Source organism: Anolis carolinensis, chromosome 1 (assembly GCF_035594765.1).
Source record: "Anolis carolinensis isolate JA03-04 chromosome 1, rAnoCar3.1.pri, whole genome shotgun sequence".
Classification (NCBI taxonomy): domain Eukaryota; kingdom Metazoa; phylum Chordata; class Lepidosauria; order Squamata; family Dactyloidae; genus Anolis; species Anolis carolinensis.
The window spans coordinates 212,293,990-212,315,803 of NC_085841.1; the positions used below are offsets into that span (position 1 = coordinate 212,293,990).

General features: G+C 39.7%; 2 protein-coding genes across 2 annotated transcripts in view; one reads left to right on the forward strand and one right to left on the reverse strand.

The window, feature by feature from the left end:
* The window catches only part of abcb11 (ATP binding cassette subfamily B member 11), a 168,147-nt gene that overhangs the window by 38,566 nt on the left and 107,767 nt on the right, over positions 1 to 21,814 (forward strand). The gene's annotated exons all lie outside the window — the stretch shown is intronic.
* LOC100557514 (dehydrogenase/reductase SDR family member 9) lies at positions 1,301 to 19,875 on the reverse strand. The gene is made up of 6 exons (XM_003226254.4): positions 19,603 to 19,875; positions 18,055 to 18,275; positions 15,275 to 15,626; positions 6,511 to 6,769; positions 4,123 to 4,286; positions 1,301 to 1,704 (listed from the first exon to the last, which is right to left on the reverse strand). Exons 2-6 carry the CDS (start codon positions 18,061 to 18,063, stop codon positions 1,478 to 1,480), a joined length of 1,011 nt encoding a protein of 336 aa, XP_003226302.1. The 5' UTR covers positions 18,064 to 18,275; positions 19,603 to 19,875; the 3' UTR covers positions 1,301 to 1,477.

Genomic DNA, 21,814 nt, shown 5'->3' on the forward strand with positions numbered 1-21,814 from the left:
AGTCTTTTGAAAACTACTATGAAATGAGTTTGACACTCCTGATCTGAGCAATGACCTCCCATAAACTAAAATCCTATTGTTAGTCCCAACTAGAACTGATTCCTTGATCAATAGGATGTAGCTGTATGTTGACTGACCATTCACCTGCTGATTCAATTAGTCTTTTCTAGTTGGTTTTAACTAGTTGGAGCCCCGGTGGCGAAGTGTGTTAAAGCACCGAGCTGCTGAACTTGCAGACCGAAAGGTCCCAGGTTCAAATCCCGGGAGCAGAGTGAGCGCCCGCTGTTAGCTCCAGCTTCTGCCAACCTAGCAGTTCGAAAACATGCCAATATGAATAGATCAATAGGTACCGCTCCGGCGGGAAGGTAAGGGTGCTCCATGCAGTCATGCCAGCCACATGACCTTGGAGGTGTCTACAGACAACGCCGGCTCTTCAGCTTAGAAATGGAGATGAGCACCAACCCCCAGAGTCAAACATGACTGGACTTAACATCAGGGGAAACCTTTACCTTTTACCTTTTAACTAATCAGATTCCATCTCTGGCATACATAATGTTCGACAGTGCCCAAAAGAGCGTAGGGTACTCATATATATATTTACAACAAAATGGTTGTAATTGTGGGGTTTTTTTCACCTATTGTGTATATTTTAGTATTGGTTTTTGTTTTTGTCCTTTGATGTTTTATATTTTATTATTGCTTGCATTTTGATTTTGCTGTAAGCTGCCCGGAGTCCCCTTCCGGGGAGATGGAAACGGGATATAAATAAACTTATTATTATGATTAAGGATGCATTCATGTCCCTTATACCTGTGAACGACATTTTTTGGGGGTACTCTACGGCTTGCCATTCCCTTCCTCTCCCCACCAACCCAATGTGTCCTGTCCATTTATGGGAAAAGCTCCTGAAGGTGTTCAATTGATTATTCCATGTTCATGCATATTGGACTGGACAAGTGTCCGGCTACATCCCCATAGCCAGAGGCAAAATGATGAGGTCTGCCAGGTCTTCAAGGGATCCTGCCATTGTTGTAATCATTTTGCTTCAAGCTACAGGGGCATAGCCAGATGCTCCTTCAATCTTGCCTGCTCACCACAAAGAATGGATTGGCTGTGTGAGGTGGCTTTGAGGGCACTTCAGTAAGTTGGGCTCAGTGTAGCATAGACCTGTATGCAGATAAGTATGCTAAATGGAGGGGATATTGTACTGTGGCCATACTATCTGGTAAGCAAAATCCCTAGGAGAAGTAATATTAATACAAACAAGACCCAATAAGAAATTATTGCCAAGATCACTAGATACTTGCTCACCTGTGAATACTGGTGTATTTTATCTTCATTGTGTAAATATGCACAGCATCTAAGATACAAATGGGTGCTCATAGGTTGTGGCTAGAGAAACAGTAGCAGCCAAGATATGTCCAGTTCTTATCCTGAGCCAACCAGTTGAGACTTGATGAAAACAAACAAAGGGATTTTAGCCTAGATTTGGCTCAACTAGCTTAACTTTGTTCTTCATGAGTACGTAGTCCTGCAAAAAGGTTGGCATGAGTGAGAGAGGGATCCAAAGGAACTTTGCATCCTTGCCGACAACATATCGTGCCTGTGGGTGTTTACTCATTAAAGCATGTTTCATACAGTTCACAACCAGAGAGGGATCTGCGTTCTCACACATCTTAACCAACCGTTCTTTCTTCACTGCATCTGTGGAGAGAAGGAATTGGAAAGAATTAAAGAGATGCAATAAGAGAACTCCATATGCTTAATTCAACATCTGTTAAATTAATCAAATTTATTAAATTATTACACTCATGTAGGAGCCCCCATGTTCTTTACACCACCAGCATTTATTATCGAGATTACTATACATTTGGCCAAGTTTTTTGGGAGTTAAGTACCATCTATGTATGGTCTTAAGCCAGTTTTCTTTCAAATTTGTCGAGTAACAATATTTTATTTTTTTATTCCAAGTATTTTCCCACTCTTCCATTGTTATTGATCTACCCATATTTCTGGACCATTGCAACATAGAGTTTTTAATTATTTCACTTTCGGTGTTCCATTCTAATAATTTTTTATATAGTAATGTTATAATTTTCTTGTTTCTAGTAAGTAAGTTGTCCCAGAAATTACTATTCATATTAAATCCCCTAATTTTATCTTTTTTGTAAATTTCTTTTAATTGATGGTATTGAAACCACGACATATTCGTATAGTCTTTCTGGATTTCCTCCAAGTTTTTAATTGGGGGTGTATCTGAGGGATTAATTTCTTTCTTAATTAATCCCCTATACGTTGGCCATTTTTTCCAACCAAGTAGTCTTCGGGTTGTTGTATGTCTTTTGGGCTGTGTGGCCATGTTCCAGAAGTATTCTCTCCTAACGTTTCGCCCACATCTATGGCAGGCATCCATAGTAGTCTTCGTTGACTTGCCTCTAAGGGAGACAGCCATAGGGGAGTTTTTTTCGTAGAAAAATCTTTTGTATTTTATCCAAATTCTAAGGAGGGCCGATCTTATAAAATTACACTCATTATTTATTGAATTATTAAATATTTACATCTAATTTTAAAGGATAGTACAAATGGTGACATTATAAGACTTGTTGCATAAAAACAATGGCACCAGCAGGGTTGGATTAGCAATAGTTTGGCAGTACAATATCTCCAGGCCCCTCATGGGCTTGGGGGCCAATGCTAATGGGAAAAGGTGAAGCTTGATTTGTAATTTTTTTCCAGATAAGTCCTGAATCCTGAATACTTCTATTATCATTATTTTGTATGTTAGTTGAGCAACTTGAGTAAAAGGCTGTTGTGTGTTTTCTGGGCAGTATGGCCATGTTCCAGAAGCATTCTCTCCTGACGTTTCACCCACATCTATGGCAGGCATCCTCAGAGGTTGTGAGGTATATGGAGAAACTAAGTAAGGAAGGTTTATGAGGCGAATGTGGGAAAAATGTCAGGAGAGAATACTTCTGGAACATGGCTATACTGCCCAGAAAACACACAACAAATCTTAGATCCCGGCCATGAAAGCCTTTGACAACTTGACTAAAACAACATAGAATCAGGCTGTTAGTCTCAATGAAATTGCAGACCTGAAAATGGGTTTATACAGGATGATTTCTGAGTTGTCATTTCTTACAATATCTAATTTTCATGCCACTACTCATGGAATAGTTAACATACATGCACAAATGAGATCCCATTTGAAGAATTGCTTCAGGGATCCCAAAAACCTTATTCCAAACTTGACTACCATGACCTGACAAATTTGCTTATACTTTTCTTCATAATTTCTATCGGTGTATTGGAGTAGGGCTGAGAAAAATCAGTGTGGACTGTGCAAGGATTATGGACACAAAGATCATGGATACTACATGGAAATAGCAGTACAGTACCACCTCTGGTATCTGTACCGGGACTGCTATCTGTAGGTTTAAGAGTTTATTGTAACTTGTGGTGGAAATAGCCTTTTCAATATGTTCCTATTTAGGAACATATCGCTCACAGATACATGGTCATACTGTATCTCCTCCTTCCTTTTCCTTTCTCTATATTATCCCGATGAGAGATGGGCCGTAGGAGTTGGTATTTTTATTCCCACTGGACTGTACAATATTTTGAGATTTTTGAAACATCTTCCATCTCTCTAGTGGCTGTCCAGCACCACTAAGGGAAGAATTGAAAAGGCAGTTTGGGGACTAGAAGGAATGGGAAGAAAAGAAGTTGGGAACTTTTATTGGCCCAGATACTAATACAAATAAATATATCGATTCCAGCTGGCATACAGATTGGCATGAAGACATCAATCTAAAGCCTGGTCTAATGGCATTAATGCCAGTACTAAGGCATTAACATTATATTGTTTATGAAAACAGATGTCTCTGAATTAGAGGCAGCAAATTAATGTTAATGAATTATTTCTGGGATCCTAATCAATGTTCACTTATTTTTAAGCTCTTTTGAGAAACTAAAAGCTCATTTTTCAGCTGAGCTTGGCCAACTTCCATGGCATCACTCTTTCTGACCATTTTAGACTCCTCTAGCTGTAATGATGATCCATCTAGCACTATGGGAAATAAACCAATCCACCAATACTGAACAAATCAAAGCATGACGTACCATCCCTCAAATAACCTTCTCCATACTGCTTTTGGATATCAGAAGGGAGAGCATTCCAAATGACCCGCTTTTCTTTTATGACTTTGACTCTGTCAGAGAGCCCTGTACTGAACAGCCCAGGCTCAATGCAAGACACCTTAACACCAAAGGGCTTCATGTCATGCCTGAAAAACAATTAAAAGATAATTCATTATTTCAACAATTCATTTAGTATAGATTTTAAAACAGAATCCACACCTACAATTTTGCCCACACAATACAAAGAGCCAGTAAAATGCAACACTTTAAAGTGCTGGATTTGGAATAAGAGGATCACCATTAATGAGCCTAACCACATAACCAGAGAAAGCTCGTAGCCTCATATCAGAAGGATTGTAAATCTACTTTGGGTTTTAATCCAGTTATTAATAAAGCTGTGCAAAGTGCTGACACCTAGCCCCCAAATATGTTCAGCACCTTGGATAGCTCCTTGAAAGCTCAGAGTAATTTCTACTGAGATAGAAGCTTCCATCAGCAATGCTCATGAAGTATGGAGATCAAATGGAAGGGGGAAGACGATGTGTGTTGCTCCAGACTCTTTGCAAAAATAGCAAAATAAAAAAATTGAGTTTTTTAAAATATATATATTCTCACATGGAGTCATACACAAGAAGACCTTCTGTGTAACCACATAATGTTGCTTACATTTATGGGAATGACTTAATAGTTCCTTCCTTCCATTGTGTGTAGTTCATATGGTTAGCATGGTCCTTCAAAATCCTATCATTGCTGTCAGAGGACATGCCACTTTTGGACTGATTCAGGAGAGAAGGAAAAATATTGCTTGGAATAGCTATATTTGAACTATTACTGGCCTGTCTTGTGTTCCCTCCCCATTATTGATTTCTTGTAAACTCAAAAGCAAGTGTTTTGCAACACAAGCAAAGTAGGCAAAGGCAATCTAGAGAATGATGTGTCACGAAGAAACACGTTTGAAACACACATAAGCACACCTATACACCCTCTATTGAAGAGACTATCTGCCTGTAAGATCAATATTTTCCATTAATTATTTGCTTGAGGATATATATATATACACACACACACACACACACACACACACACACACACACACATATCCTGTTTCCCTGAAAATAAGACATCCCCAAAAAATAAGACCTAGCAGAGGTTTTGCTGAATTGCTAAATATAAGGCCTCCCCCTAAAGTAAGACCTAGCAAAGTTTTTGTTTGGAAGCATGCCCGCCAAACAGAACACCAGAGCATGCAGGATTGTTAAATGTACATACGAGTTGTACATGGAAATAATGGTAATAACAAAAAATTCTTGACAGGAGTCACAGTTTGTCTGGTTTGGTTATGTTGGTTTGTGATGAAAACTACTGTACAGTATATAATAAATGTTCATTTTTTTTGTTCAACAATAAATGTGAATTCTTCTTCATGGAAAAATAAGACATTCCCTGAAAATAAGACCTAGCGCATCTTTGGGAGCAAAAAATAATATAAGACACTGTCTTATTTTTGGGGAAACACGGTATATATATATAGATCGTGTCAGGATCAACTTGAGTCACTTCTGGAGTGAGATAATTGGCCGTCCGCAAGGACCTTGCCCAGGGGACGCCGGGATGTTTTTTTGATTTTTTTACCATCCTTGTGGGAGGCTTCTCTCATGTCCCTGCATGGAGCTGGAGCTGATAGAGGGAGCTCATCCGCACTCTCCCCGGGTGGGATTCAAACCTGGCAGCTTTCAGGTCAGCAACCCAACCTTCAAGTCACTTAGTCCACTACGCCATCTGGGGGCTCTGAGGACCTATATGAAGACCTATATATCCAGGAGGTTGGACTGGATAGCTCTGATATAGAAGCTACCAGCACTCTCTCTGATTCTAAGCTCTGCTGTTGTAGGAGTGCAGTCGTAATGCCTCACATAAAGAGGAGTCTCCCAACTGTCCGTCAAAGTGCCACTCTATTTCCTTATCCAGTCCCCCAGGTGTATGCTGTAAACATCATTCATGCACTAAGAGGATAAATAACATAGAAAGCAGAGAACATGAGTGTATATATACCACACACAGCAATCTGAGAAAACATCATTTGCTCAACTACAGCACTAGAAGCTAAGTTCCCTACCAAATTAGAAATCCCAATATTCCTTAGGATTGAACCTGGAACCATGACAGTTAAAATGGTATCAAACTGCTGAGAAGTTTGTATAGATACACTATGAATGCTGGATAGACACAGAATCTGTACTAAAGGAAATGCTGCAAGAAAAAATTATACTGCATCCCATTGAGTCTTGCGTGTGCAAAGACTGTTTTCATACTCAGATTGGAATAATCCTTATGTATATGATCAAACAAATTTGTTAATTATCATTTTACCTTAAGCTGTCAGTGAATGCTTCTGCCCCAAATTTGGATGGGCAGTAACCACCTGAACATATTGCCACAACGCCACCAACACTAGTTACATTTATTATTCTTCCCTTGGCTTTCTTCACCAGTGGCAGGAGGTGTAGTGTAACGTTTATGAGACCGATTAAATTAACTTCAATTGGTGCTTTGTAGTGCTCAATCTTCAACCAGTCAGTTGGCGCCGATGGTCCCATGATTCCTGCATTATTGATCAGGCCCCACAAACCTGCAAAGAAATAAAGCTTGTTTGTTTTTTTTAAAAAGGTTTGGTTGTTGTCAGTGGAAACAGAGCCCTTCTTTGGGGACAAATTCCATTGTAAAATTTGATATTAAACTTATTTTAGCAATGAAAAGAATATGACAACAACATATCAAAGATCAAAACAGTCCTGAGAAATACTGGTTGATGAGCAATTCATAATCACTCTGAGCACTTGCTTTGAGAAGGACTGAGGAAGGATGTTGACAAACTGGATTGTGTACAGGGAACAGTGACTGGGAGAATGAGGGGATTGGGAATAAAATCCTACCAGGAATGGCAGAAAGGAAAAATAAAAAGAGAGGCATGGCACAGGAATTCAACTATTAGAAGAGCCAGTATGCAAAGGATGGGGCAGAATTGGTTTTTGTTGATCTAGAAGGCAGTAGTAGAGTCAGTGGATATAACTTTAATAGTAATAATAATAATAATAATAATAATAATAATAATAATAATAATAAATAATAATTGGGGCCGGGCTGTGGTGCAGGCTGGTAAACAGCTGCTGCAATAAATCACTCTGACCATGAGGTCATGAGTTCGAGGCCAGCCTGTGGCAGGGTGAGCACCCGTCAATTAAATATAAAATATAGCCCCTGCTCGTTGCTGACCTAGCAACCCAAAAGATAGTTGCATCTATCAAGTAGGAAATAAGGTACCACTTATAAAAGTGGGGAGGCAAGTTTAACTAATTTACAGTGTTGGAATGAGGAAGTGAGGAAAGTGCCATCAGAGTGGATGATGAAGCAGCTGCTCCCCCCTGTGGCCAGAATTGAACATCCCCTCAGGAGAAGGTTAAATTGCCTCTGTGTCTGTCTGTCTGTTGTCTCTGTCTCGGTTCGATGTGTTTAGGGGCATTGAATGTTTGCCCTATATGTACATAATGTGATCCGCCCTGAGTCCCCTTCGGGGTGAGAAGGGCGGAATATAAATACTGTAAATAAATAAATAAATAAATAAAATATTTTGCCAACTGCAAAAGGCCACCCTACTGGGATCTGCACGCATCATCCGAAAATAATCACACAGTCCTAGATACTTGGGAAGTGTTCGACTTGTGATTTTGTGATACGAAATCTAGCATATTTATTTTGTCTGCTGTGTCATACAATAATAATAATAATAATAATAATAATAATAATAATAATAATAATAATAACAAACAACTTTATTTATATTCCACCACCATCTCCCAGAGGGACTTGGGGCGGCTCACAGAACACTCAAGGTGTGACATACAAAATACAACAAGTGCAAAACAAAACATAGAAATAAACAGTCAAACACAACATCATAAATTCATTGTACCCCCTGGTAAAAACAATAAAATACAGTAATTGCTGTAGATAAAACAGGAGTATTCAATCTCAGAATTCTGAAGTGCAAATAAAGAATCTAAAGGTCCTCATATGTATTATTAGAGAGTTTAAACATGATCAAAGGCTTGTCGGAAAAGCCAGGTCTTTAATTGTGTTTGGAAGGTTTGGAGGGTGGGCATTAGCCTGATCTCCCTTGGGAGGACATTCCAAAGTCACCACCAAGAAGGCCCTTTCTCTCGTCCCCACCAACCGCACTTGAGACGGAGGTGGGACCGAGAAGAGGGCCTGCCCAGTAGATCTTAAAGCCTGTGCCGGTTCATAGAAAGAGATGTGGTCTCGAAGACAGGTTAGACCCAAAGTGTATACTTTAAGAAATAAATGTTGTCTGAAGGAGAAAATGTCAAAAAGAAGCAAAAGTGTCAAGCAGTGTCATTCTTATTTATTTATTTATTTATTTATAGCATTTATATTCCGCCCTTCTCACCCCGAAGGGGACTCACGGCGGATCACATTACACATATAGGCAAACATTCAATGCCTTTTAACATAGAACAAAGACAAGACAAACATGGCTCCGAGCGGGCCTCGAACTCATGACCTCCTGGTCAGAGTGATTCATTGCAGTGATTCATTGCAGCTGCTCTCCAGCCTGCGCCACAGCCCGAGCCTAAGAAATATCCTAAGATATTTCTTCCTAAGAAATATCACAGACAACGACTTCACTGGAAGTACTTAAAGCAGAGGTTGGGTGTTTGTTTGCCATGATTGCTAGGCAGACAGAGCTAGTGACCAACAAGATTTTTCATAGAAATTGTTGTCCACAAAAAGCATATTTTCCTACATAATGCTGTCATAACTGCACACTTCAAACTCTGCATTAAGTAGGGGTTTGGAATTGGGTGCCGTTCAAAAAAATCAGTTTCCTCCCTCTGTTTGCATGAGAGCTGATAGAATCACTTGACATTTAATCATTTGACAACCTGCTGCTCAATGGATTGGATTTGCAGCTGATGAAATGCATTGTACTGCAAGGTGATGTGAGCGCTCTCAATATGGCAATTAGTCGGCAATGGCTCTTTCAGAGTAATTGCTCACTCTTTCATGAGTAAAGCTACAATTTAATTTGTATCCTGTATTTCATCTTAGAATAAGGCCCCTTTATAGCTTTATACAGACTACAAAACATTATAATAATGTGGCAACTATTTAAAATACAAAAGAAAAATCAAATCTAACAGCAAAATATGAATTAATTTAACTAAAAGGTTTTGAAATGAGGAGGATAATCATCCCTGCTTTCAAGCAGTTTACAGGCACCTGAGACTGCAGGATGAGGCAATGACCTCTGGGCTCACTTCCTAGAAGAGAAAGAAGTTGAGTGATTCAATTTTTGGGAGATGGAGGGGTGTGTGTCCATTTTTTGGCTTATTGATTTTCTTTTTAGTGGAATAAATGGCTAATCTGGATTTCAAAGGAGCTATCCATGGTGCTGAATGTTGTCTGCCGGGTGGGGAGTTAGGGTTCAGAACCTTGGAAAGCTCAGGTCCAAGTTATTTGGCAGATTTGGCAGATTGTATCTCTTGATAAGAACCTGACCAAGCCCTGAGGTCCTAGGTAGAGACCCTCCTCTCGGTTCCACTAACTAAATGTTAGAATTGGTACAGAATGGGAACCCCAAATGGCAGTTTCATGCTGATTTCTTTCCCACCCCATAAGAGATAGCATGGGAAGGGGAGAAACATGCAACCTTTCAAATGTTGCTGAGCTGCAGCTCTCAACTCTCCTCACTCATAGCAGGATTCCTATCCCTGATTTGGTATCAAATACCCTGGAAATTTCTCAACTTCCAACAGCAGCTACCATGATGTGATATAGTAAAAGGTAAAGGTTTCCCCTGATGTTAAGTCCAGTTGTGGCTGACTCTGGGGGTTGGTGCTCATCTCCATTTCTAAGCCGAAGACCCGGCATTGTCCATAGACACCTCCAAGGTCATGTGACCGGCATGACTGCATGGCGCGCCGTTGCCTTCCCGCTGGAGCGGTACCTATTGATCTACTCACATTTGCATGTTTTCGAACTGCTAGGTTGGCAGGAGCTGGGGCTAACAGCACGCACTCATTCCGCTCCCAGGATTTTAACCTGGGACCTTTTGGTCTGCAAGTTCAGCAGCTCAGCGCTTTAACACACTGTGCCACCAGGGGCCCCATGATGTGATATAAGGGAAAAGAAACACAGAGCACCATGACAACTCCAGTGGTATATGTGTTCCTACACACTACAAGGCTACAAAAGTATTCATAGTTCTACACTATGAGTTTCAGGCAATTATCCTGCATTCACAGAGCTTTATTTCCAAGTAAATTGTGTCTAAGGACCCTATCAGACCACACTGTTATACAACTATTATTTCACTGCCATTGCAATATACAGTAGAGCAGGGGTCCCCAAACTAAGGCCCGGGGACCACATGCGGCCCATCAAAACCATTTATCCGGCCCCCACGGCACAAGGGCAGAAGAGGGTTGGGCTAAATGACCCAAGGGGTCTCTTCTTCTCTTACAACCATTATTATTATTATTATTATTATTATTATTATTATTATTATTATTATTATTATTATTATTAACATTGAGGCTGGGTGGCCATCTGTCAGGGGTGCTTTGCTTGTGCTTTTGGTGCACAAGGGGAAAAGGGGATTAGACTCAATGGCCCAAAGGGTCTCTTCCAACCCTCTTTTTTATTGTTGTTGTTGTTCTTATTATTGCCAACTATAGTCCGGCCCTCTAACGGTCCGAAGGATCGTGAACTGGCCCCCCATTTTAAAAGTTTGGGGACCCCTGCAGTAGAGTCTCACTTATCCAACATTCGCTTATCCAACATTCTGGATTATCTAATGCATTTTTGTAGTCAATTTTTTCAATATATCATGATGTTTTGGTGCTAAATTCGTAAATACAGTAATTACTACATAGCATTACTGCTCATTGAACTACTTTTTCTGTCAAACATGATATTTTGGTGCTTAATTTGTAAAATCATAACCTAATTTGATGTTTAATAGGCTTTTCCTTAATCCCTCCTTATTATCCAACATATTCGCTTATCCAACGTTCTGCCGGCCTGTTTATGTTGGATAAGTGAGACTCTACTGTATTGTGGAATTCTGGAGTTTGTAGTTCAGTGAGGCCCAAGACCTCTCTGGCTGAGAACTCTATATGCCCCTTCTAGTACAGTAGAGTCTCACTTATCCAAGCTAAACGGGCCAGCAGAAGCTTGGATAAGCGAATATCTTGGATAATAAGGAGGGATTAAGGAAAGGTCTATTAAACATCAAATTAGGTTATGATTTTACAAATTAAGCACCAAAACATCATGTTATACTATAAATTTGACAGAAAAAGTAGTTCAATACGCAGTAATGTTATGTAGTAATTACTGTATTTACAAATTTAGCACCAAAATATCACGACATATTGAAAACATTGACCTCAAAAATGGCTTGGATAATCAGGCAGCTTGGATAAGCGAGGCTTGGATAAGTGAGACTCTACTGTATTTCATGCAATGTTGTCATGGCAGTTAAAGTGGAATAATAGCACTATTACAGTGTAGTAAGATAGGGCTTGGGTGTGAATCCTGCATAAGAAGAAAATAAGAGCCTTGGGAACTGTAGTCATCTTACTTACAGCATTTATTGCTGAATGACAGCAGTTGATGGCTTAAAGTAAATGGGCCTGTCATCATTTTACTCACGCTGAGGAGACAAGCTGACATATGGCAGGTGAACTGGTCAGGCAACCTGCTGTCTATGAGCAAACTGTCAACAGTTATTCCAATCTGGTTACACGGGCACAAAAGGGGTGTGGTAGAAGAACATGTTTCACTTCCCAACCCAGTCCCTATGATACAGAGTTATGGTTGGATACATTGGAGGATTTGTAAACGAGCTATTTCCATGGAGAGGAGAATGCATGAAAGTAGGAACATCAGTTGGGCCCCTGGTGGTGGCGCAGTGTGTTAAAGCGCTGAGCTGCTGAACTTTCAGACTGAAAGGTCCAGGTTCAAATCCCGGGAGCGGAATGAGCACCCGCTGTTAGCCCCAGCTCCTGCCAACCTAGCAGTTCGAAAACATGCCAATTTGAGTAGATCAATAGGTACCGCTCCGGCGGGAAGGCAACGGTGCGTCATGCAGTCATGCCGGTCACATGACATTGGAGGTGTCTACGGACAACGCCGGCTCTTCGGCTTAGAAATGGAGATGAGCACCAACCCCCAGAGTCGGACACGACTGGACTTAACGTCAGGGGAAAACCTTTACCTTTACCTAGGAACATCAGTTATATTGATGTTTGGGAGAAACCTGAGGCCACCAAGATCTGAAGGTGCTTTCAGAGTCACTCATCTTCGGGTCCAGAGCTGACACAGACCATCTGATTCAAGGCTTAGAGGGAAATGGTTAGGAGATAGAAATGCTCAGCTGCAATTAGGGATGCAAAGAATGTTCTTAGATTTTCTCAACCTTGATGATAAAGGATTATTTGAGATAGAAGGGCAACCCACTGAAAAAATGGCTAACCAATAAGAGATTTTTCATCATTTGGAACTGTACCCTGAAACCTGGAAGTTTTTGTGCAAGTAATTGTTTTTGTGTCAAACAATCCTCCCATCTCGATTATCTATATACCCTTCCTTTTATCAGATTAAAACTCAAAGCAGCTAACAAAAGTCAGAAACTTCCTAATAAAACTTGTATAATTAAAAACATACAAAAGTTGGGATTAAAACAGCACAGTTGAAAAGTGAAGGTCCAGGGTCAACAACAAAATTGAGATAGTTCATTCCTAAAATAAGCAAAGATTTGACCCTGAATTGGTCAGAAGGGCTGTGGCGCAGGCTGTTGAGCAGCCTGCTGCAATAAATCTCTCTGACCATGAGGTCATGAGTTCGAGGCCAGCCCGTGGCGGGGTGAGCGCCCGTCAATTAAAAATTAAAAATAGCCCCTGCTCGTTGCTGACCTAGCAACCCGAAAGATAGTTGCATCTATCAAGTAGGAAATAAGGTACCAATTATAAAAAAGTGGAGAGGCAAGTTTAACTAATTTACGACTTGGAATGAGGAAGTGCCGTCAGAGTGGATGATGAAGCAGCTGATTCCCCCTGTGGCCAGAATCGAACATCCCCTCAGGAGAAGGTTAAATTGCCTCTGTGTCTGTCTGTCTCTGTTTGATGTGTTTATGGGCATTGAATGTTTGCCCTATGTGTGTATAATGTGATCCACCCTGAGTTCCCTTTGGGGTGAGAAGGGCGGAATATAAATACTGTACATAAATAAATAAATAAATAAATCACTAATTAATCAATCAGGGTGATGCGGACCTGATTGATGATCGATGATGGTTTTTGAAGAAATCCACACCCTGACAGGAGCCTGTATTTAATTTTGTTCTGTTTTGTTATTAACCCCAAACCCTCACTTTTCATTGAGCCTTATTTGATTACTCTCACAGTACAATGATAGGCATGCCTATTCCAAAATATGCCCTTCTGTGCCTAATGGGCTTTGCTCCCTATAGGTTTGCTTAGAGCTTGTAGGCTCAGACTATATCACATAATTATGTCATCTCCTTGATGTTTCCTTTCTCTGAAGATCAAGAGGAAAATAGAGAACGGGAGAAATAATATAATAAAATATCTTGGATAAACTTGAAGTAGTGGGTGACTCTGATATGCATGAAATTGAATGCACAGAACTTACACACAGGCTCCTTGATCTCTCTCTTTTTAAGGCAGTCTCTTGGGTTTTATCATTACACTGTTCTTCCTTGATTTCTAGCTTAGACTTTTAAGCATGTAGTTAAATATAACTCAGAAGTGATTCCTAGTTGCCAGAACTACAAAGTGTGGTAAATGAAATTTACTTTTTAAAGTAATTAGTTACAGTTACAGCTGTGCTGCAAAATGTATATGGTTACTGTTATAATGCCAATTTTAAAAAGTAAATGTGCTTTCCACACTTCAAAAGTACTGTATATACTTGAGTATAAGCCTAGTTTTTCAGCCCTTTTTTTAAGACTGAAAAGCCCCCCTCGGCTTACACTTGGGTAAGGGTCCTGGTTGGCTTATATTTGGGTCAACTTATACTCGAGAATATATGGTATATTTATTATTTTTCTCTATTATTATTGGTATTACAGTAGAGTCTCACTTATCCAACATTCGCTTATCCAACGTTTTGGATTATCCAACGCATTTTTGTAGTCAATGTTTTCAATACATCGTGATATTTTGGTGCTAAATTCGTAAATACATTAATTACAACATAACATTCCTGCATGTTGAACTACTTTTTCTGTCAAATTTGTTGTATAACATGATGTTTTGGTGCTTAATTTATAAAACCATAACCTAATTTGATGTTTAATAGGCTTTTCCTTAATCCCTCCTTATTATCCAAGATATTCACTTATCCAAGCTTCTGCCGGCCCGTTTAGCTTGGATAAGTGAGACTCTACTGTATTACATTTATTATTTTTCGCTATTATTGTTGCTATTATTATGTTTATTTTACTCTATTTTTATTATTATTAATAATACATTTATTATGTCACTGATCTTATTATTATTATTGCATTTATTATTTCACTCTATTATTACATGTATTATTTTACTCTATTATTACATGTATTATTTCACTCTGTTGTTATTAAAAGGATACATAAGCACATTTACATTGAAGAAGATGAGAATAATGATTTGATCAGAGTTGGACAGTCTTATCTTAAATTTGAGCTTTATGTAAATATTCAAAAACATTTAACGTACTGATGCCTCAATTAATGTAATTTTGTTGGTATCTATTTTTATTTCTGAAATTTACCACCTTCGGTTTATACTGGAGTCAATGTTTTCCCAGGATTTTTGTGGTAAAATTAAGTGCCTCGGCTTATATTCAGGTCGGCTTATACTCGAGTATATTTCAATGGTTATATTTGGTTACCTGCAAAAAAAAAACTATGGAGTGAAGCCTTAAAGTGTTATATCCCATCTGTCTCTTGGCATGGAAACCACACATCTCTTAATAGTACAGAAGCCTTCAAGATAAGGCTTTGCAACTCTGCATTTACTAGACTTAGGGATGGTTTTCTTTCACTTACCCTTTCCTCCTACTTCTGTCTTAACTTTTTCTGCCACCTGTTTAACGTTTTCTGCATCTGTCACATTCAGCAGCATGGTTTTTAAATTCTCAGAAGTACTTGCTTTTAGTTCTTCTTCTCCCTTTTCTGTCAGGCAGGTGGCAATAACATAAAACCCTTTCTCATCCAAAGCCTTCGCCGCCAGCTTTCCAAAGCCAGAGTCACAGCCGGTGATGACGACATACTTCCCTTCAAGTTGCAACTTATTTAAGGTTTCTCCTGCTCTCCATTTCCACCAGAAAAAGCAGATGACTAGCCATAGCAGCACGTAATACAACATTCCCAAGCTATTGTTATTGTCATAATTTGATCCCTAAAAGAAACAGGGAAAAAACAAAAATGGCATTACGATCATATTATATATATTTATTTATTACGGTCGATGACCAGCAACATAAAATGTACAAGCATCAGAATAGCATAGAAACATATGCAATTAGATATTAAGAAACACAGTGAAGATCATATTTTTCTCTCTCCAGTGGTGCTGAATATACGTACAAAAGGGAAAAAAACAACAACCATGGAACTAGCTGTAGAAGTTGGATACAGATTCCTGTGCAGGCCTTTAAGAATGACTACAAAATGCATCTGGGAGCCCCGGTGGTGCAGTGTGTTAAAGCACTGAGCTGCTGAACTTGCCGACCGAACGGTCCCAGGTTCAAATCCCGGGAGCGGAGTGAGCACCCGCTGTTAGCTCCAGCTTCTGCCAACCTAGCAGTTTGAAAACATGCAAATGTGAGTAGATTAATAGATACCGCTCTGGCGGGAAGGTAACGGTGCTCCATGCAGTCATGACTTTGGAGGTGTCTACAGACAACGCCGGCTCTTCGGCTTATAAATGGAGATGAGCACCAACGCCCAGAGTCGGACATGACTGGACTTAATGTCAGGGAAAACATTTACCTTTACCTACAAATGCATCTACACTGTATAATTAATGCAGTTTGACTTTAACTGCCATGGCTCAGCACTATGGAATCCTGGAAGTTGTAATTTGGTAAAGCCATTGCACTCTTTGGCAGAGAAGACTAAAGACTTGGTAAAACTGCAATTTCTATGATTCCATAGCATAGAGTTTGGCAGTTAACGTGGCATCAAAGTGCATTAATTCTACTGTGTAGGTGCACCTTCAGTGAGCAAAGGAATCAAGGAGCCATTCTGTGTTCACCACAGTGTAAGCTGTTTCAGCTGGGGAAGATCCAAGGCATTTGGTTCTCTGAGGTTAGTCACAAAGTACAGTAGAGTCTCACTTATCCAACGTTCTGGATTATCCAACGCATTTCTGTAGTCAATGTTTTCAATATATCATGATATTTTGGTGTGAAATTCGTAAATATAGTAATTACTACGTAGCATTACTGTGTATTGAACTACATTTTCTGCCAGATTTGTTGTATAACATGATGTTTTGGTGCTTAATTTGTAAAATCATAACCTAATTTGATGTTTAATAGGCTTCTCCTTAATCTCTTCTTATTATCCAACATATTTGCTTATCCAACATTCTGCCAGCCCGTTTATGTTGGATAAGTGAGACTCTACTGTACTCCAACTTCCATTCTGTGTGCAGACTAGCAGTTCCATGTTGCTTCAACCCTGATGCCAGAGAGGGTTCTCAATGAGAACTTCACATATTTTGAAGATTATTACGGTGTAGGAAGCACAAAGAGGGCTATATGGCACCTAAAGCTCCAACAACTCACTGCTGTTCTCTTGAAACAACTGTCTGACTGTGCCTAATTTTAGAGCCAGTCCTGGTTGTTGTTATGAAGAAACGATTTCATAACTATTATCTTACTTTGAATAACACCACATCTCAGACAGGAAGAGTACATTCATACCACAAAATTAATGCAACTTGATACCACTTTAACTTCCATGGCTCAATGCTATGGAATCTTGGGTGCTGTAGTTCGGTGAGGCACCAGCCTCTTTGGCAGAGAAGACAAAAGACCTTTTCAAAGCATGACTCCCGTGATTCCATTGTATTTAACCATGACAGTTAAAGTGGTATCCAAAAACATTAATTCTACAGTGTACAGTGTTCCCTCACTACTTCGCGGTTCACTTTTCGTGGATTCACAATTTCGCAGTTTTTCAATAAACTCTAAAAGACTATTATAAATTATAAAAAAATAAAATTTACAGTCTAAGGAAGGGAGGAAGGAGAAGCCGAAGGGAGAGAAAGGGAGCCCAAGCAGCAACGGGAGGGGAAGGAGGCAATTTATCAACACACAATTGGTTGATAAAGACTTAAAATAGTGTCTAACTACTAAAATAATGTGTAAATATTAAAATAAATATAGTGTCCCTACTTTGTGGATTTTCACTTATTGCGGGTGGTCCTGGAACCTAACCCCAGCGATAAGTGTGGGAACACTGTATATGCTCCTAAAGTCAAAGCCCTATTCTGAGGAGGATAACAGAGATTGTCATTTTTCTGGGCTGCCCTTAGGATGTGAAACCAGCTTACAATTAGTGGAGCTGTCCTTTTCCCTATCATCCATTTCATCCTTTTTATCCAGGCAGGTTTTTGGCAACTGAGTGACTGTTGAAAAATGGACTTATCATGGAATCATAGCATTAGAAGAGATCACAAGGGCCATATCCAATAATAGGAGCACCTTAAATAACAATTTCCTGTCCTCCGCTGACATACTACATCAGTTGCCTAATGGTAGGGCTGGACCCTGTGACACAGCTGGACGCAAACTCATTGCAAAACATTTGACACTCACTGTGGTCATCCTGGAATGCGATTTAGACTCAGCGATGCCTCTCTTATGGGATCTACCTGGAACAAAATGCTGTTTGCTGGTCTTCTTATTTTAGTTCCTTTTCTAGTGAAGGGCCCATTTTAAAAGCAGGAAGTTGCCCACGTAACAATAAAGAAGACAATAGGTAGAGGCAGTGGTTTTAACTTCCTCTATTTTCACGCAGGCTGGTGAACTCCTTTAACCTAATGGTGCAAGAATTACATAACAGTACAGTTAATTTTTGTAAGCTTGTAGGAATGTGAAAGATTTTTGCAACTTTGAGGCGGACAACATGTGGCCAACAGATGTTGCTGAACTGTAAATCCCATGACCTCTGTTAGCTGTGTAGTCTACAGATGATGGGCACTGTCCAATAACATCTGAAGGGGCAAAGTTTTGAGCTCCTTTTGATGCAACAAGACACTCTAGTTGGGGGCCCCTGGTGGCACAGTGTGTTAAAGTGCTGGGCTGCTGAACTTGTGGACCAAAAGGTCCCAGGTTCAAATCCCGGGAGGGGAATGAGCGCCCCCACTCATACATATAGGAACAGATATACAGGTACATGGAAATCTCTAGTTATCTATATTTACATAGGATTTCCAAAGACCTGTAAACATATGAGAGGAAAATTCATATATTAATGTATTTGTAGGGGGAACATATATAAAAATATTTAGAAGCTTTGGGGCATGCATTTACCCAAGGAAGAAATGCAAGCAAAGCCCCCCTAAAAACAACTTTGTCCTCTTTTCTCCTGCCCTTTCCCACCTCTTTTCTTTCTCCCTTTTTCAAACTCTAAAAGTAGCCAGAAAAGGCTTTTTAAAACTTCTCTTCCCTTCCCCAAAAAAAACCCACCCCATTTTTGTTTCCTTAGGAATAAAAAGAAATACACACCTTCTGTTGCTCTCTTTTCTCTCCTTCCCTCCCTTTGGACTCAAATGCTCTTGCAATAATAGTAGTAGTAGTAATAATAATAATAGTAATAGTAATGAATCGTACAAATTTGCAAGAATATCTTTTTTCTCCCCCTTCTACCCATGCAATCTGGCTTGCAATGGTTTCTCTCAGTCTCCTTTTGCTTTTGAAAACATTCACTTCTTGTCTCTGTCTCTCTCTCAAAAAAATAAATAAGAGAAGAAGCGAAGAAGGGAGGTTTTGGAAAAGAAAATATACTGTGGCCTCCAGGCTCCGCTGCTTCCTTGACCTTGACCCGAATATAAGCCAGGGAGGCTTTTTTAGCTCATAAATAAGGGTTGAAAAACTCGGCTTATCTTTGAGTATATACAGTAACTGCCAAGGGCAAATAATGTCCCAACTTTATACCAAACATTAATGACAAAAGTAAGCTTTGTTCATAGGTTACAAAATTAATAGATCTGATTTGGTTCAGCTCAGTTTACAATGTCCAAATAATTAAAACAAAAAGATCTCTATTTTCTCTCTTTAAAGTCAATTCCCTTCCCTTGGATCATTAACTTTCAATCTAACGATATCATCTGGTAGACTTCAACAATTAGGTTTTCAACCCACCACTGAGAGTTTTCATGCCATGCTCGGTTTGTTTCACGAGGTTATCCTGATCTAAGGGGGGAAAAGTAGATTGGGAGACAATCTACGTCCTCTAGGAAATGGGCTGTTTCGGTCATGAAGATAAAATAGCAGCAAGTATTTCAATTATAAGGAACCGATTGTTGGATTTAGCCCGTGGCTGGTGCAGCTCCCATGTTGCTTGGCAAGTAGGGTGGTGGTGGTTGGTGAAGCCAATCTTACTGCTGCTGGAATTATGTACACACCAGTACTCAAAAGCCTGAACCACAGGACAGGATGTGCTGATGTCATAAGAACAGGCCTGGTGATGTCACAATGCCTGTGTATCCACGGAGAGAAGCATTCAAAACCATTGTGTACCAGGTCACTCAAGGAAGTGAGATAACTTCATAGCACAGCACACTTAACACACCCTGCCAATCGTACCCATGCCTGCCACCTTCCTGCTTTCTCTTATCTTACTCACTAAATGTCAATGCGCTGCCTTCTTTGCCTTCTAGATTGTACTCTTTTCTTAACCCCCCCCCCCCCCCCCGAATTCTCATTTTTATCTTATTCTATGTCTCCGGTGTTCTTTTCTTTTTTTTATTGAAGCAAACATTTAGTTATTTGCAGAGTGAGGCAGTTGCTTCAGGCTGAGGATCTCAGGGTCATGAAAGGGCTACAATTTCTACAATGTATCTTTTGTCTAAAATTTGTCAAATATATACAGTAGAGTCTCACTTATCCAACATAAACGGGCCGGCAGAATGTTGGATAAGCGAATATGTTGGATAATAAGGAGGTATTAAGAAAAAGCCTATTACACATCAAATTGCGTTATGATTTTACAAATTATGCACCAAAACATCATGTTTTACAACAAATTTGACAGTAGTTCAATAAGCAGTAATGCTATGCAGTAATTACTGTATTTACGAATTTAGAACCAAAATATCATGATGTATTGAAAACATTGACTACAAAAATGCGTTGGATAATCCAGAATGTTGGATAAGTGAGAATCTACTGTACTCTTGAAATTTTTGATAAAAATTTGTCTAAATTTTAGACAAAAAATCAACCCTAAAACCTCGGGTCAACTCATCCACAGGTCAATAGTTTAACTCTTATAAATAATAATAATAATAATAATAATAATAATAATAATAATAATAATAATAATAGACGAAAAACAACAGGAAAAACTCAGCCGCTATCAGGACCTCAAGATTGAACTTCAAAGACTCTGGCAGAAACCAGTGCAGGTGGTCCCAGTGGTGATGGGCACACTGGGTGCCGTGCCAAAAGATCTCAGCCGGCATTTGGAAACCATAGACATTGACAAAATTACGATCTGCCAACTGCAAAAGGCCACCCTACTGGATCTGCACGCATCATCCGAAAATACATCACACAGTCCTAGACACTTGGGAAGTGTTCGACTTGTGATTTTGTGCTATGAAATCCAGCATATCTATCTTGTTTGCTGTGTCATAATAAAATAATAATAATAATAATAATAATAATAATAATAATAATAATAATAATAATAATTCCCCCCTGTAGGTGCCACCTTGCTGTGGTGGGGGGGCTTAACTACTCCAATGATGACTGAGAGCTGTGCTGGCAGTAGTGTAACTACCGGCAGGTCCAACCAAGCCAGAGAGGTCTCAGCTGAAAAGTAGAACTAAGAGCACGTAACCCATTAGCATTATGGAGAATCAAACCAAAACGAAGTCTATACTGGCTCGGTCGTCGCCCAGGATAAAAAGGACCGCGGTGGATGCTGCTGATTCTGGACATCATCGACAAGTGGGCTACGGAATCAAAATACAAATGAACAGTCACAGAAGCAGCAGAAATATACAATGCCAGAAAACCACACAGTTATGAAGGCCTGATCCTTCCAGCCCAGGAGCAAGCCATCAGAACAAATGCAATTAAGGCCAAGATCAAAAAATCAGCTGATGACCCAAAATGCAGACTGTGCAAGGAAACCGACGAAACGATTGATCATATCCTCAGCTGTTGTAAGAAAATCACACAGACAGACTACAATCAGAGGCACAATTATGTGGCCCAAATGATTCATTGGAACTTATGCCTCAAGTACCACCTCCCAGCAGAAAAGAACTGGTGGGATCACAAACCTGCAAAAGTATTGGAAAATGATCACGCAAATATACTGTGGGACTTCCAAATCCAGACTGAC